At 56.0% G+C, this 13307-nt stretch overlaps 1 protein-coding gene across 1 annotated transcript in view; it reads right to left on the reverse strand.

Moving 5' to 3' along the window:
- The window catches only part of LOC120860461 (proto-oncogene tyrosine-protein kinase receptor Ret), a 53520-nt gene extending 44745 nt beyond the window's left edge, over positions 1-8775 (reverse strand). The window contains exon 1 of the mRNA XM_040236274.1: positions 8686-8775. Within this exon, the coding sequence (XP_040092208.1) occupies positions 8686-8755 (70 nt within the window). The 5' untranslated portion in view covers positions 8756-8775. The remainder of the gene's footprint in view (positions 1-8685) is intronic.
- Positions 8776-13307: the final 4532 nt, after the last annotated feature.

A 13307-nucleotide genomic window follows, 5' to 3' on the forward strand; every position in this document is an offset into this window, starting at 1 on the left:
TCAGTGCTCAGCTTTCTTCACAGTCCAACTTTCACATCCATACATGACCACTGGAAAAACCATAACCTTGACTAGACGAACCTTTGTTGGTAAAGTAATGTCTCTGCTTTTGAATATGATATCTAGGTTGGTCATAACTCTCCTTCAAAGGAGTAAGCATCTTTTAATTTCATGGCTGCAATCACCATCTGCGGTGATTTTGGAGCCCCAAAAAATAAAGTCTGACACTGTTTTCACTGCTTCCCCATCTATTTCCCATGGAGTGATGCCATGATCTTAGTTTTTTGAATGTTAAGCTTTAAGCCAACTTTTTCACTCTCCTCTTTCACTTTCATCAAGAGCCTTTTTTTTTTTTTTTAGTTCCTCTTCATTTTCTGCCATAAGGGTACTTGGCCACTGGCATTTCACATATAAGAAGGGACACCATTGCTTCTGGGACATTTGAGCTCAATGTGGCTTTAGGGTCTGTGTCTTCTGAGACTATCCTCAGGGTCCCAGTGACTCAACCCCACAGAAGGACACTGGATGAACCCATGTCCTCTTCAAAAGGGACCTGGGGTTCAGACACAGATGTCTCTGGCCTAAAACTGCTTCTTGGCAACACCTGGTGGAAATCTGATAAAGCTAAGTAAACTCAACAACAAAAGAAGGTCCACCCAATTAAACCAGGGGCAAAATAGATACTTCTCCAAAAAAGATACAAATGGCCAAGAAGCAAGTGAAAAGATTCTCAGCATCACTGATAATTAAGAAAAAGCAAATCAAAACCATAGGTAAGGACACTGCTCTGTATCCAAGAAGATGGATACAAGTTAAAAATATAAACAGAAGGTAACAAGTGTTGGTGAGGATGTGGTAAAATTAGACCCCTCACACACAGCTAGTAAAATTGTAAAATGTTTCAGTTGTTACCAGAAAATAGCTTGGCAGTTCCTCAAAAAAGAAAGTTGAAATTATCACATGACTCAGCAATTCCACTCCAAAGTAAACACCTAAGAGAACTGAAAACTGGGATTCAAACAGATACTCACACATAAATGTTCACAGCAGCATTATTCACAAAAGTCAAAAGGTGTAAACAACCCAAATGTCCACCAAGAGATGAATGAATAAATAAATGTGATACATGTTGCATTGGCCCAAAAGTTCACAAACCCAAACAAACTTCCTGGCCAACCCAATACATGCAATGGAATATCACCCTTAAAAAGGAATGAAATACCAATACATGCTACAATGTGGATGTACCTCCAACCAAGTAAAAGGATCCTGATACAAACCAAGGTCAATTTATATTAAATATCCAAAATAGACAGGTCCATAGAGATAGGTGCAGAGTGGCAGTCACCAGGGGCCAGTGTGGGGGGACTAGGTGCACCGCCTAATGGGTATGGGATTTTCTTTGTGGGGTTGACAATAATGTTCTGGAACTACACAGGGGTGATGAATATGCAATGCTGTGAATGTACTAAATCCCACTGAATTGTTCACTTTAATTTTGTTATGTGAATTTCATACCTCAAAGAAGTGAATTTTAATTGTTTATCACCCCTTTCTTCCCCCCATCTCCACAGGAGAGACCACCCTGGAAGAGGCAGGGGCACAAGTCCAGAGGGGACCCCAGGAATCTGCACAGGTACCCCAGTGTGCATCCCACCTAACCACCATGCTCTCCTCTGCACATCAGCTTCTCTTGCAGAGAGAAGGACCCTGTGATGGGATTCCAGCCTGTAGACACCGGCAAAGAGCCCAGGGCCCTGCAGGCCTGACTCCTCAGAGCTCTGGGCCCCTCCTGTGCACACAGTCAGGTGGGGAGTGGCTACCAAGGGTGGGGGCAGGGCAGGAGCAGGAGACAGAGGAACAGTGTTGAGAAGTTGAGACTGGGGGTTTCTGTCACCCCAAGTCCACAGTCTTTCCCTCTCATACAGGTACGGGAGATAGGAGGCTGCAGAAGCAGATTTAAGAGGGTCCCCGGCGAGACTTCTCAAGGCTTTGTGGAGTCACACGCATGGTCTCCGGTAAAGATGCCCTGCAGGTGCCAATCTGATGAGGAGGCTCAACCCAGTGGCAAAGCATGTGCTCACAGCACAGAGTGCATGGTGGCCGTGCGCCCATGTCATGGCTAAGAGGTGGCGGAATGGAGCCCTGATTCCATCCTTTCTCCTTCCCAGAAAGAAAAAAAAGAGACAGCAGCGGATGGAAGGGCAGGATGGGGGGGGGAGGCAAGGAGGAAGCCCACTCACGACCAGCCCCCCAGCTTCTGGGTCTTTCCCTGTTTCACTGTATCTGTGTCTTTGACTGTTTCAGGGGCAGAAAAACTTGAGAAAGAAACTCCATAAACTCCTTCCCTCCCCTCGGACTCCTACCACCACGCTGCGCACCCCCAGGTCGCCCCCCACCCCCACAACCTGTCTCACTCTCAGGTTCTGGCACACGGAACGTATATCTTCCCAAGCATTTTCCAGGCTGCTCGTTAAAGCTTAGGAACTTATACTTTCTCTTTTCCTCTTTTTGTTAATTAAAGTTTAGGAATTTCTATTTATATGGTGTCTTTTTCCCGTTTGCTAAGACTAAGAACCACTGGAAATTTCTGGCAATCACACTAGAACCAGTTCTGATGTCCATTGTCTTACCAGAGAGGTTCTGATTGTTTCAGAAGCAGAATCCTTTCTCCAATCACAGGGCAGTCAGAGCTGGCACTCAGGGCACAGCTTGGAGCTCTGCCTCCCTCTCCCGGCCACCCTGCCCCTTGGGCACTTCTCTGGAGCCCATGGCTCTGTGGAACCCAGACAGTAGCTCCCAGGTCAGAAGAGCGAAGGCTTAAGACAGGGATAAAGTAAAGTCACAGTACCTCAATTTGGGAGCGGTGGGCTGAGCCCCCCAGGACCTGGGTCTGCACGGGCAGGGGCGCCTCTCCTGAGCTGGTCCCAGGACTAGGCTCTGCCTGCCACAGAGGCCCCCAGCCCCACTAGGTATCACTGATGTCATGGAAAGCCTGCACTGGCCGGACCAACAAGTGGGCACACACCTGTCCAGGTGCACAGGTGGCCTTTCTACAGCGGTGCCTTGGCTGCTATACTCTGTGGAGCCACTCACCAGGCAAAAGCAAACAGAGGTGTTTGCTCAGGGCTGGCCACCTGCTCTCCTTGAGGGCCCAGGTGGTGCCTGAACTGCCTTCCCCAAGGTCCCGCTGGCGTCATCACCCCCACAACCACGCTTTCTAGTTCCACCTCCCTGCCCTCTCTCGCCCCGCCCTACCGTGCCCAGGGTCTCGGAGTGGACAGCTCATAGGGCCACTCGCTTACAGCCGCCAGCCTCAGGGACAGGCGCCGGGGCTCCCACAGTTACCCAGCTGTGAGGCCAGAGCTTGATGGAAGCCCAGATCTCATCTGGCCCAGAGCTCAGGGAAGGTAGATGGGGGGAGGGTTGGGAGGCGAAGCCAGGCAGGAGGTAGGCTCCATCCACAGGGGCTTCCAGGGCTTCGGCCCGAAGAGGACAATACTCTCAGGTCCTCTGAGGTGCGGTGGAGCCTGTCTTAGGAGCCACAGCCTCCCTTGAGCATGGGAACATGGGGGTCGGCGGGGGGTGGGGCCTGGGCTGCCACTCTGCTGCTCTGGAGCAGGGAGGGAAAGCCATGTGGGCCCTGGAGGCCTGAGTCTTCACACCCCTTCAGGGCCCCCTGAGGACACCCAGGTCATGGCCCTCAGAGGGACATCCTGGGCTGATCTCTCTGAGTCATACCGACCCTCCAGCCTTCCAGAGGCTGAAGTGCGCCCACCCATTAAGCATAGCACTGGGCCCGTGAAGACCCAGGGGAAGCAAGTGAGAGGGAGGGAGGGAGAGAGAAGGATGACCTCCACTGCCATCATACCCTGTGGCCCAAGCCCAGGAGGGCCCCTTTCCTGCCTGGCAGCCCACTATCGCCCCTCCCATCCGGGCCCCTAGCCTGCCTTCTGCCACGCACTTCCATTTGAAATCACACACACACATCTGAGATAAGTGACCGCTTGGTGCTTCCTCTACTGCCCATTTCTCCTATAGGGAGACAGCTCTGAGGTCAAAGTCACCTTCTGCATTCTCTCCTAGTCCTGGAGAAGCTCCCTGGGCAGCAGGTGGTCCCTCTGAGGGTGTTTGTGGGCTGCTCACCAGCAGTGTTATTGTTACTATTGAGTCACTCTCTCAGAAAAACAATTGCAGAAACCAGGAGGAAGAGGAAGAAATGAAGAGGAGGAGGAGATGAGGGACTGGAGCCCAAACACAGCCCCTACAAGAGGAAGCATCCTCCCCCACATCCACAGGAAGGGGGTGGGTCTCCACAGTGGAATCTAGCCGCTTCTTCAGAATGGAAGGAAGCAATACTGTTGGGGGGGGGCACTTCTCCAGCTCTGCCTCTTTCCTGGGGTGCCCAGTGGGCACTTTCTTCTCCCAGCGTGTCCTGGAGTCCAAGTAAGGAGGCACAGTTGTACCCATGCGCCCTGAAGCCCAGCTCCTACCCCCTACTCCCACTCCTCAGCACAGCGGCTTGTCAGGTTCTAGGTCCCCAGGCAGAGGCAGGTGCAAAGGTCACATTCTCAGCCTACACCATTAGCACACCCCTTCCCTGGGGCCAGTTATGGCAGGACCCCACCTGGAGGCAGTTCCTGGACCCGTAGGACTCCCAGACATCAGCTACAGTAGCAGTCTCACCTGACAATCAGCCAGAGTCCTGGGGGCTCCTGACTCAGGTGTTGGGGAGCATGGCAGCTCACTTCCCTCCCAGACCCAGACCAGGCTGGTGACCAGAGGGTGACCAGTGGGTGAGCAGGCTCGGGCCACCTCCCCCCCCCCGCCCCAGGACCCCTCCTGAGCCCTGACGCAGGTCCCCACTGCCGCTGGCCCAGAGGAGGCACTTGCTGAAGACCAGAGAACCAGGGGTGCAGACTCATGAAGACCTCTTCACGGACTCAGGTACACAGGCTGTGGGAGCCTCAGTTTCCTTACCTATGAAGTGGGAAAACAAGGCCACATCCCTCCGGGTTTCAGGAGGATACAGTCAGTAGCAGACAGGCAGTGCTGAGCACAGGATCAGCAGGCTGTAGGCCCCCTGGGGTGGCCGTTGCTGGCATCACCTTATCCAGTTAAGACCAATGGGCAGAGGACACCTCTCTCGGGTCACAGGGGAAGAAGGCCTCAGGCGAGGCAGCATTTTCCTGCCCCCCACCCCGCTTCCCCTTGGCACCCCATACTCCAGTTTAACAGATACCATAATTTTTAATTTGTTTTCTCCTCCCCTGGCTAAAAGGCCATTAGCACCCCATTAGGTGAAAGAATCCCATTTTCTTCACACCACCAAGGAAACCAGTGATTTACTTAGCCGTTCCTAATGCAATTCTGCAGAATAAAGGCAATTTTGCAATGGCCTCAATAAACTTCCCCATTTGCTCTCTGCTCGCAGACCCCACCCTTAGGAGCCTACCAGCTAACCCAGTCCCTTGCTCCCTCAGAAGGCTGGACTCTGCCAGGGCCCAGGACAGTCAGTGTGGGGCACAGGCAGCTCCCAGAGGCCAGAAGGGCTTAAGGGGCTGTGGTGGAGGACAAAGGAGGCTGGACCCAGGTGAGCCTGGTGAAGCACACCATCACTCGTCCCTGGCCAGAGAGGGAAGGGGCGGAAAGAGAAACAGAGTTGGCAGAGCAGCCTTCCTGGCTGAGGGGCTGTGCTGGCACCCGCTGGTCTGGGCAGGAGTGGCACACCCAGGTCCAACTGCAGAGGGCCAGGGCCCACAGCCTGGAGAGCAGGCTGTAAGTCATGGCCAGTACTAGGAGTGAGAGGCCCCAGGGGTGTGCAGGCACGGAGGGCAGGTCCCTCCTAGTGGGCAGAGGTGCTGAGCAAAATGGGACCCCAGAGGCCAGGCCAGGAAGACGGGAGGTGTGAGGCCTAGTGAAGAAGAGCAGGGGGTCAGGGAGAAAGTGCTGGGTGAGCGGTCAGCCTGAGACATTCAGGGCGAGCCCTGGAAGCTAGGACTCAGTTTCCTCATCCATGCCACAGGGACGCCATACCTGTCCTGGAGCAGCCAAACGCCACACACTTCTGAGAACAACTTCTAGATGGGAGTTCTTTAGCTCTGGATCCAGGATGCCCCAGGTGGACGGGCTGTGCCCCCTGAGTGTGAGTAGGGAGGGGCAGGTGTCTCTGTGTATACACATGGGGGTCTCAGTGTGTGGGAGAGGCAGGGAAGGGGGCTGGGTTTCCCAGATGAGGGTGTAGTGTGAGGGGCTGAGCATGGGGGTGAGTGTGTCTACAGGCCTCATGATCATGTATCCTTGAGAAAGGGCAGTGGTGTCTCAGTGATCGCCAAGAGTGAGTGTGAGTGTGTGAGCATGGATTCAGGAGTGTGTGTGTGTGTGTGTGGGTGTGTGTGTGTGTGCATGTGCCCATGGAATTTGTGCCCTCACACAAATTCCAGACTGTGTGTGAGCAGTCCTGCCCTACTCTGGGAGTCTGTGTCTGGGATGGCACCTTTTTCTGAAGGCGCACGCATTCTTACACAATGAGAGTGTGTACACGTGGAGAGGGGCACACCCTAGGGGTCTGGTGATGTCCTATGACCTTGCTCTGAGCACCCCTGAGCCCTCTAGCCCATTCCTGCCAGCCCTGAGGCAGTGCTTTCTTTCCCCAACACTCGGGTCCAGGCCACTGCCGCTCCATCTGGTTGCCTCCCTACTCCGCCTCTCAGCAGCCATCCAGCACAGAAGAGAGCTTCGGGTCTGGGGGAGGCAGGTCTAGACCAGCAGGGAAGGCTTTCATCCCCTAGAGACCCAGCAGGTAACAGGCACGGCCACCGAAGGGCTGCATCCACAAGGGGGCGCCCCGAGGCCGGGCTACTCCCAGCCTGGGCGAGTCCCGGAGCAGTGGCCCCGGCTCACTAGTGGCAGTCTGGAGCAACACACCGAGAGCTCAGGACTGCCACTCTGAGTAAAGTGTGCCCGCAGGCCTCTTCAAACGCCCCGCTGTCTCCTCCTGGGTACCGCGGGGCCACCTCTCCACTCTGTGTCACCAGTCATGGTTTCTTACTCATTCCGTTGGAAGAGTGGGTGGAGCAGGAGACCTCCTTTCCCTGGATAGGAGGGCCTTTCTCCCACCACCCTACTCCGTGAGTCCAGGCTGTGAAAAAGCCACTTGCATTCCTACCAAGTCACTAGCGGCCCCGCTCCCAGTCCAGTCCTCCTAAGCTGGACACCCTGGCTAAACATAGGAAAGGCATGGGAAGTCCTCTGCTAGGTTCTGAGGCCGCCCAGCCCACCCTGGCTTCCGGCTCTCACCTGATCACCCGCCGATCACTACAAAGTTGCAAAGCAGAGTTACAAGAGATCTTCTCAACACCTTGTTTGTGTTTACTTCTCCCCTGTCTTCAGCCTTCTCCTGCCTGTTTCCCCCTCACAGCACCTTAACCCCAGACTCCCAAGGCTTCCCCCATTCTTCCCCAGGGCATGGAAAGGACTTCTCCCCTGCCTTTCCTGTGATTGGCTGGGGGCCCAACCTAGTCTAAGTATCTGCCTCTTGAGCTTAGGATCCAGTCACACAAATGAAACCCTGGGCAGGCCTGTGAACCCACGGTCTATGCAGGACCCAGGGCCAGAAGCAGGGAACCTTTTGTATTCCCAAAGGCCGCAGGGAAAGGTGGGGGAGGGTGGCGGGGGCTACTCTCAGAGGGAAATTTGGTGCATACACATAAGTATTAAGATAGAAAAATCGGGGACAATTTGAGAGAAACTAAAATTCGTGGCCACGGGTGGGTAAGGAGCAAAGATTCCACAGCCTTGGGGTTCATTCATCTTGTCAAGAGTTTTGGAGGTGGGGGCAGCGACCAGTCTTTGCAAAGCCACTTCGAACCTTCCCAGCACCGATGCTGATGGCACACAGCCCTACTCCACTCCAGGATGGTCAAAGCGCTTGGTACAGGTTGGCCCCCAAGAGTCAAATGGTACCAAAGGTCACATCTTCAGGTGCCCCTGCGGGGCAGCAGCAGGAGACTCTAAAGACGCGGGCGGAACTGGAACCAGGGACGGTGGCGCTGGGCCAGCCCTAGCGGGCCCTCGAGGGCAGCCTCCCTGGAGGCCACAGGCTTGGGGGATTTTTAAGGAGGAGGGTGGCAAGAACGCACAAGGGAAAAGCAACCGTTTATAAAAGAGCAGATCTCCTCCGCTCTCACCTGAGAGAGGATATCAGAGCTGGAGGAGAAACGCACCGACGTGGAGTGCGAAAAGGAAACCAAGACGGAGCAATTGTTTACAGAAACACAACTCCTCATGCCCCAGTGGCAGGCTTTCTAGGGCTACCTTACCCGTCTTCCCCGACCTGCACCGAAACGCCGACAAGACCCGCTCGGTTCGCCCCGAGACGCCACTGTGGCGCGAGGCGCAACCAGGCAGGCAAGCGCGGCTGCGACTCCGGCCCTGGGCACCGGCCCTGGGCGCCGACCCTGGCCGCCCGGCCCGTGTCCCGCTCCGGCCCGAGATCCGCCCAGCCTGGGGCCCGAGGCGCGCTGCCAGCCACACCACCCCACTCCCCGTGGAGCCCAGGCGGCCAGTAACTGCGCGGCCCGCTGCCCGCCGCAAACAGAAAGGCGTTTTCGAACGCATCCACTCCACCGCGCGGCGCCAACTTCGCCCCGGCCGCCGCGGGCATCAGTCCCCGACAGAACTCACCTTCGCCGAGCAGGGGCAGCAGCAGAAGCAGCAACCGCAGCCCCACGGCGCTGGCCGTCGCCTTCGCCATCGCCGATGCACGCTGCGGCCGCGGCGAGAGGGACGCTTCCTTGGGCTGGGGGGCTCCGCGGCGGGGTGCGGTGCTCAGCCGGGCCGCCCCATGCCCGTCCCGGAGCGGAGGGCGCGGCGAACACTGTGGGCGCCGAGCGTCGGGGCGCGGGCTCCCAGGCACTCTCCGCAGCCGTGCGCGGGGCTCCGGGAGCGGGACTGAGGCGGGGAGGGCGCGGGCTGCACCCGAGGCGAGGGCAGGGGCGGGGCGGGGCGGGGAGGGGGGCGGGCTGGGGGCGGGGCGGGCGGGGCCAGGGTGCGGGAGTGAGGGCGGGGCGCGGGGTACCACCCCAGGAGACGCCTGGTGCGGTTCGCCCGGGGCGAGGGTTAGGAGACCAGAGCCGGACGCGGGGTGCAGGCCGGGCGGGGCACGAGTAGGGGCGAGGTGCGGGACCCGGGTACCGGCCTGGCAGCCGCAGCCCGAAGCCGCGCACCTCCGCACGCACAGTCACTCTTCCTCAGCCTGTGCGTCCTCTCGCTGTCTCTGCGCTTCGACCTCCCCTGCCGCCCAGAGACGGCAGGGGAACCAGGCGGGGATGCGGGGTCTGGGCGGACTGGCTGGGGGTGCGCCCGAGCGGACATGCAGACTAGGCAGGCGCCCCGCCTCCAGGCTCCGGGCGCGGCGCGCATCCTCCGCCATTTCTCGGAGGGGGGAGGTGCGGTGGGAGCGCGGCCTCTCTGGGGGCCGGAGGAGGGAGGAGGGCGGAGGGGAAGAGTCCCCGCGAGGGACCGCGAGCCGGCGCGCCTTCTGCGCACTCCGGGGGTGCGCCTGGCGCGTGGCTTCCTAGTCCCTTCGGGGGTGCCCTGGCGTTAGTTTGTGAACCCCTCTTTAGGACTGGTCCAGCCAATGAAAGCAAGAATCACAGTGGGCACACCTTTCAAAGAGACGGAGCTGGCTTTAACGGGACGCTTGGAGGGTAATACCCTTTCTCCCCCACCACAGATTAGAATTCTTAGGATGTGGGGCTGACAGAGTAGCAGAGCAAGTAGCAAGGAGGAACTGGAGCCCAAAAGAATTTAACTTTTGCCCCAAGAAATGATGCCCATAAACACATCTGATACTAAAGAGGGAAGATTCTGGATCCCTAACGTGGGAGGTCCTGGGGTGAGGTGGTAGGTGAGTGCTAGGCTCCTGTGGGAAAAGTCCCTGTTCTCCCGCCTCCCAGCTGCCTTTTGAGGTCCGGCCCCCACCGAGGCACAGAGGAAGCACATGGGACCTTGGGGTGGGAGGATCCCAGGTCCCTAGGCCTGAGGTGCCCCTATTTCAGGGTCTTTTTTTCCTGCTGTGCACAGAGCCGCGCCCTCCTGCCTGGCTGAGCTCAGAGCTGAGTAAGAGCTGTGCACATCACTGCAGATATGAAGTCAAAGTGAAGTCACTTGCCGTCAGGAGGAGGAGCTGCCAAGACAGGCTGGCTGGGGGCTCTGCCAGCTGAGATGTCCAAGCCGGCCTGTTGGCAGAAGGCCAGGGCACAGTGCTGCCAGCTCAGGAGAGCCACCCTGCGGCCACCAGACCTGGTGTTGCCTGCCTCACCCTCCCAGGGCCTCAGGCCCTTGGACCTCTGGCTCTAGAGTTGGCTGTGGGGGACTCCCCTGGGTGTGGACTGGCCCTACCTCTGGTGCTAATAATATTCACCAAGGCTGAGCGCTCAGGCCTGTGCACAGTGAAGGGACCTGAGTTAGGAAGGGAGATCCCAAGAGAGAAATTTCTGTTACAGGCTTCTGTGGCAGGAGGAAGCAGGCTTCCTCTTTCTGTGGCAGGAGGATGCAGAAGGAAGACGGGTGGCCTGGCGCATTCTCCCAACTGGCCCCTTGTGGAGCCGCCCCGGCCAAGCCTTGGCTGACACCGGTCAGGCCGAATGTCCAGTCGTGCTCTGGGTGACCATCTCAAGGGACACTGTGCTCCTGCCTGATCCCCTCAGGCCCTTCCACTCCCTCTCCACCACCACCCTTGGGGGTCTTGAGAGGACATCTGACACTGTGGTGGGGGTATTGCCTTCTTAGAAAAAGTCCAGGGAGCCTGCTGTGTGTAGTTCTGTCCCCACCTGTGTGTGCACACGTGTATGCATGAGCACATACCTGTGTCACATACAGGGACGCGGATGCACACTCTCCCCCATGTGTATGCCCAGAGACCCGACCAGACAATCATCCAGGAGAGGGCAGAGGTGAAGCGCTGGGCTTTCTGGCCTCGGGTCCTGCATATCCATGAGACCCCCAGAGACCTAGACAAGGCCCACCTCCACCAGAAGGCCTGATGGCAACTCTTTGCTCCAATCACCCTCCCTTGAGCCACCTCAGTGGAGTTGTTTTTCTCCTCTGAATTTCTGGCCCCACCTTGCTCTTTTCCCTTCCTTCCTCTGATCTTCCTTTTCCTCCCTCGCCTGCTTCCCCCCCACTTCTCTGGAAGAATCTCTTCTCCATTCCTCCCCGAAGCACAATAACCAGGCTAGCTGCATCACTGGGACCTCAGGGTCTTCATCATGTACTAGAACATGGAAGTAATAATACAGTAACCACTTGGCAGTGCTGTGAGGCTGAACCCAAGTGAAGCTTTGACAGAATCAGCACCGTTTCTGGCTTTCTAGAAAGTGAGCCTTTTTTTTTTTTTTTTTGGCTCTTCTTCCAGGGGTCCTCTAAAGTCCAAGGTGCTGTCTGGGTGGTAGGCTGGGGGCAGCGACCTGGTGTGAAGGTTGCAGGTGGGCTCTGAGTTGTATCCCAGCCATCTCTCTCTGTTCTGTGTGACCTCAGCATGTTTGCAACATCTCTGGGCCTCAGGAAAGCAGAGCTCCCTCCCCTTAGGTGCCTGAGGACAGATGAATCTGCGGCAATGGGCAGGCGCTATCCTGGTTTATCTCTGATTCCCATCAGCTGTGGAAGCTGAGGCCGAGGCCAGAGTGGTCAGGTAGCACAGAACACAGGTGGCCCCTAAAACAAGCTGTCTGCTGCCCTTAGCTCTGGCTTCCCACCTGCACAGGTAACAATTATGTTACCTGTATGGGGATGGCAGCCAAAGATACCAGTCTGCAGGAGGCAATGCCTGTCTCCAGCCCTCCCCACAGGACCTTCAGCTTTCTCAGTGGAAGGAGAGAGCGCGCTAGAACCCCAGAGTCCTCTTTGCCACCACAGCACTTATCTGAGTGTGTAATTACACATTCGGGAGTGGTGGGTTGATTTATGCTCATACCTCACCCAGGCTTTGGGGGCTTTGCTCACATCAAGTCCCCAGCCCAAGGGTACCACTGGCTGGAGACCACTGGAACCTGATGGGGGCCTCAGGCCTGGCAGTGCCTGCCTCTTGCCTTGAGGACACCAAGGAGAAGGCCTGTCCTGGCTTACAAACAAGCCATAGCAGTAACAGGGAGCTCGAATTGGCCAGTCTGACAGATATGGCCTGAATGCTCTTTAGAAAAAAACATCTCCCTGGGCAGTTTCATAATCTGCCTCGTAATGCAGATTTAGACAAGTTTTTACGAATGCACTTTTTAAAATAGGTCTTAATGGATCCTTTGCAGTAGTTACAGTCCATTGTGTAAATGCAAACAGAAGGCTTTTTGAAAACATGTATTATTGATCAGAAAGGCAGCAGCAATTAGAAGCCAGTATGTCATATCATTCAATACACACTTCCTATACAGCCCTGCTTGTGCTCACTCATAACTTTCTGACAAATTATCCTGTCACTGGGAAGCCTTTTCTTTTCCCTTTTGCTTCTAGAAGCGAAGGCGAATCTCCCCATCAGTTATTAGCTAGAGGTGAATGAAAAATTAAGCTTACCTTTTCCATCGCAAAACCTATTTATGACTTCTCCAGTTTCCAAACTGAAATGGCAAAACCTTCAGGTAAGACGGATGATGCATCTCGATTTGGTCTGTGGCTCACAGTGGAAAAACAAAACTGGTGACAGGTAGCATGTGCTTCAGGAGGGCAGAATCACAAAGCCAGGAAGGTCTGCTTTGTGGCAGTGTTGCTTAGCCAGGGTCCACAGGGAGGAACCTTGGATGTCCCTCCCTGGTCATGTAACCTAAAATGATCAACAAGCATGAAGCTGAGCCTTATTTTTGCTCAAAAATTCATATATGAGTCTGTATTTCACCCGATCTGCACATTTACCATTTGCTCTTCTTCTTGAAAAGTTCATCTATTTAATAAATATTTGCTGGGCACTGACTGTCTTCCCGGCACCCTTTTCAAACTACAGTGAGCTAAGCCAAGACCCTCCCTTTGGGGTACTTCTCAAGGACAATCGCCAACAGGTAAGGCACAGACACACAGGGCATTCACAAGTGACCCCAGATGGGGAGGGACATGGGGAACGGTGTCTGTCAGGGCGGATGTCCTAGGGAGTTGATTTTGGGCAAAGAAGATAGAACTGTGGATGCTGCCCACAGGGAGTGGGGAGGTGACAGGGTGGGCCTTGGGTTTCCTCTGTTGCCCCAGCAGGGATAAGGGGTCTCTGTCTCCCCGTGAAGCACCTCCTCGATAGCCTCACCCACCTTCTAGAAGTGCAGTTCTGG

The sequence above is a fragment of the Oryx dammah genome, unplaced genomic scaffold (assembly GCF_014754425.2).
Source record: "Oryx dammah isolate SB20612 unplaced genomic scaffold, SCBI_Odam_1.1 HiC_scaffold_11077, whole genome shotgun sequence".
Classification (NCBI taxonomy): Eukaryota; Metazoa; Chordata; class Mammalia; order Artiodactyla; family Bovidae; genus Oryx; species Oryx dammah.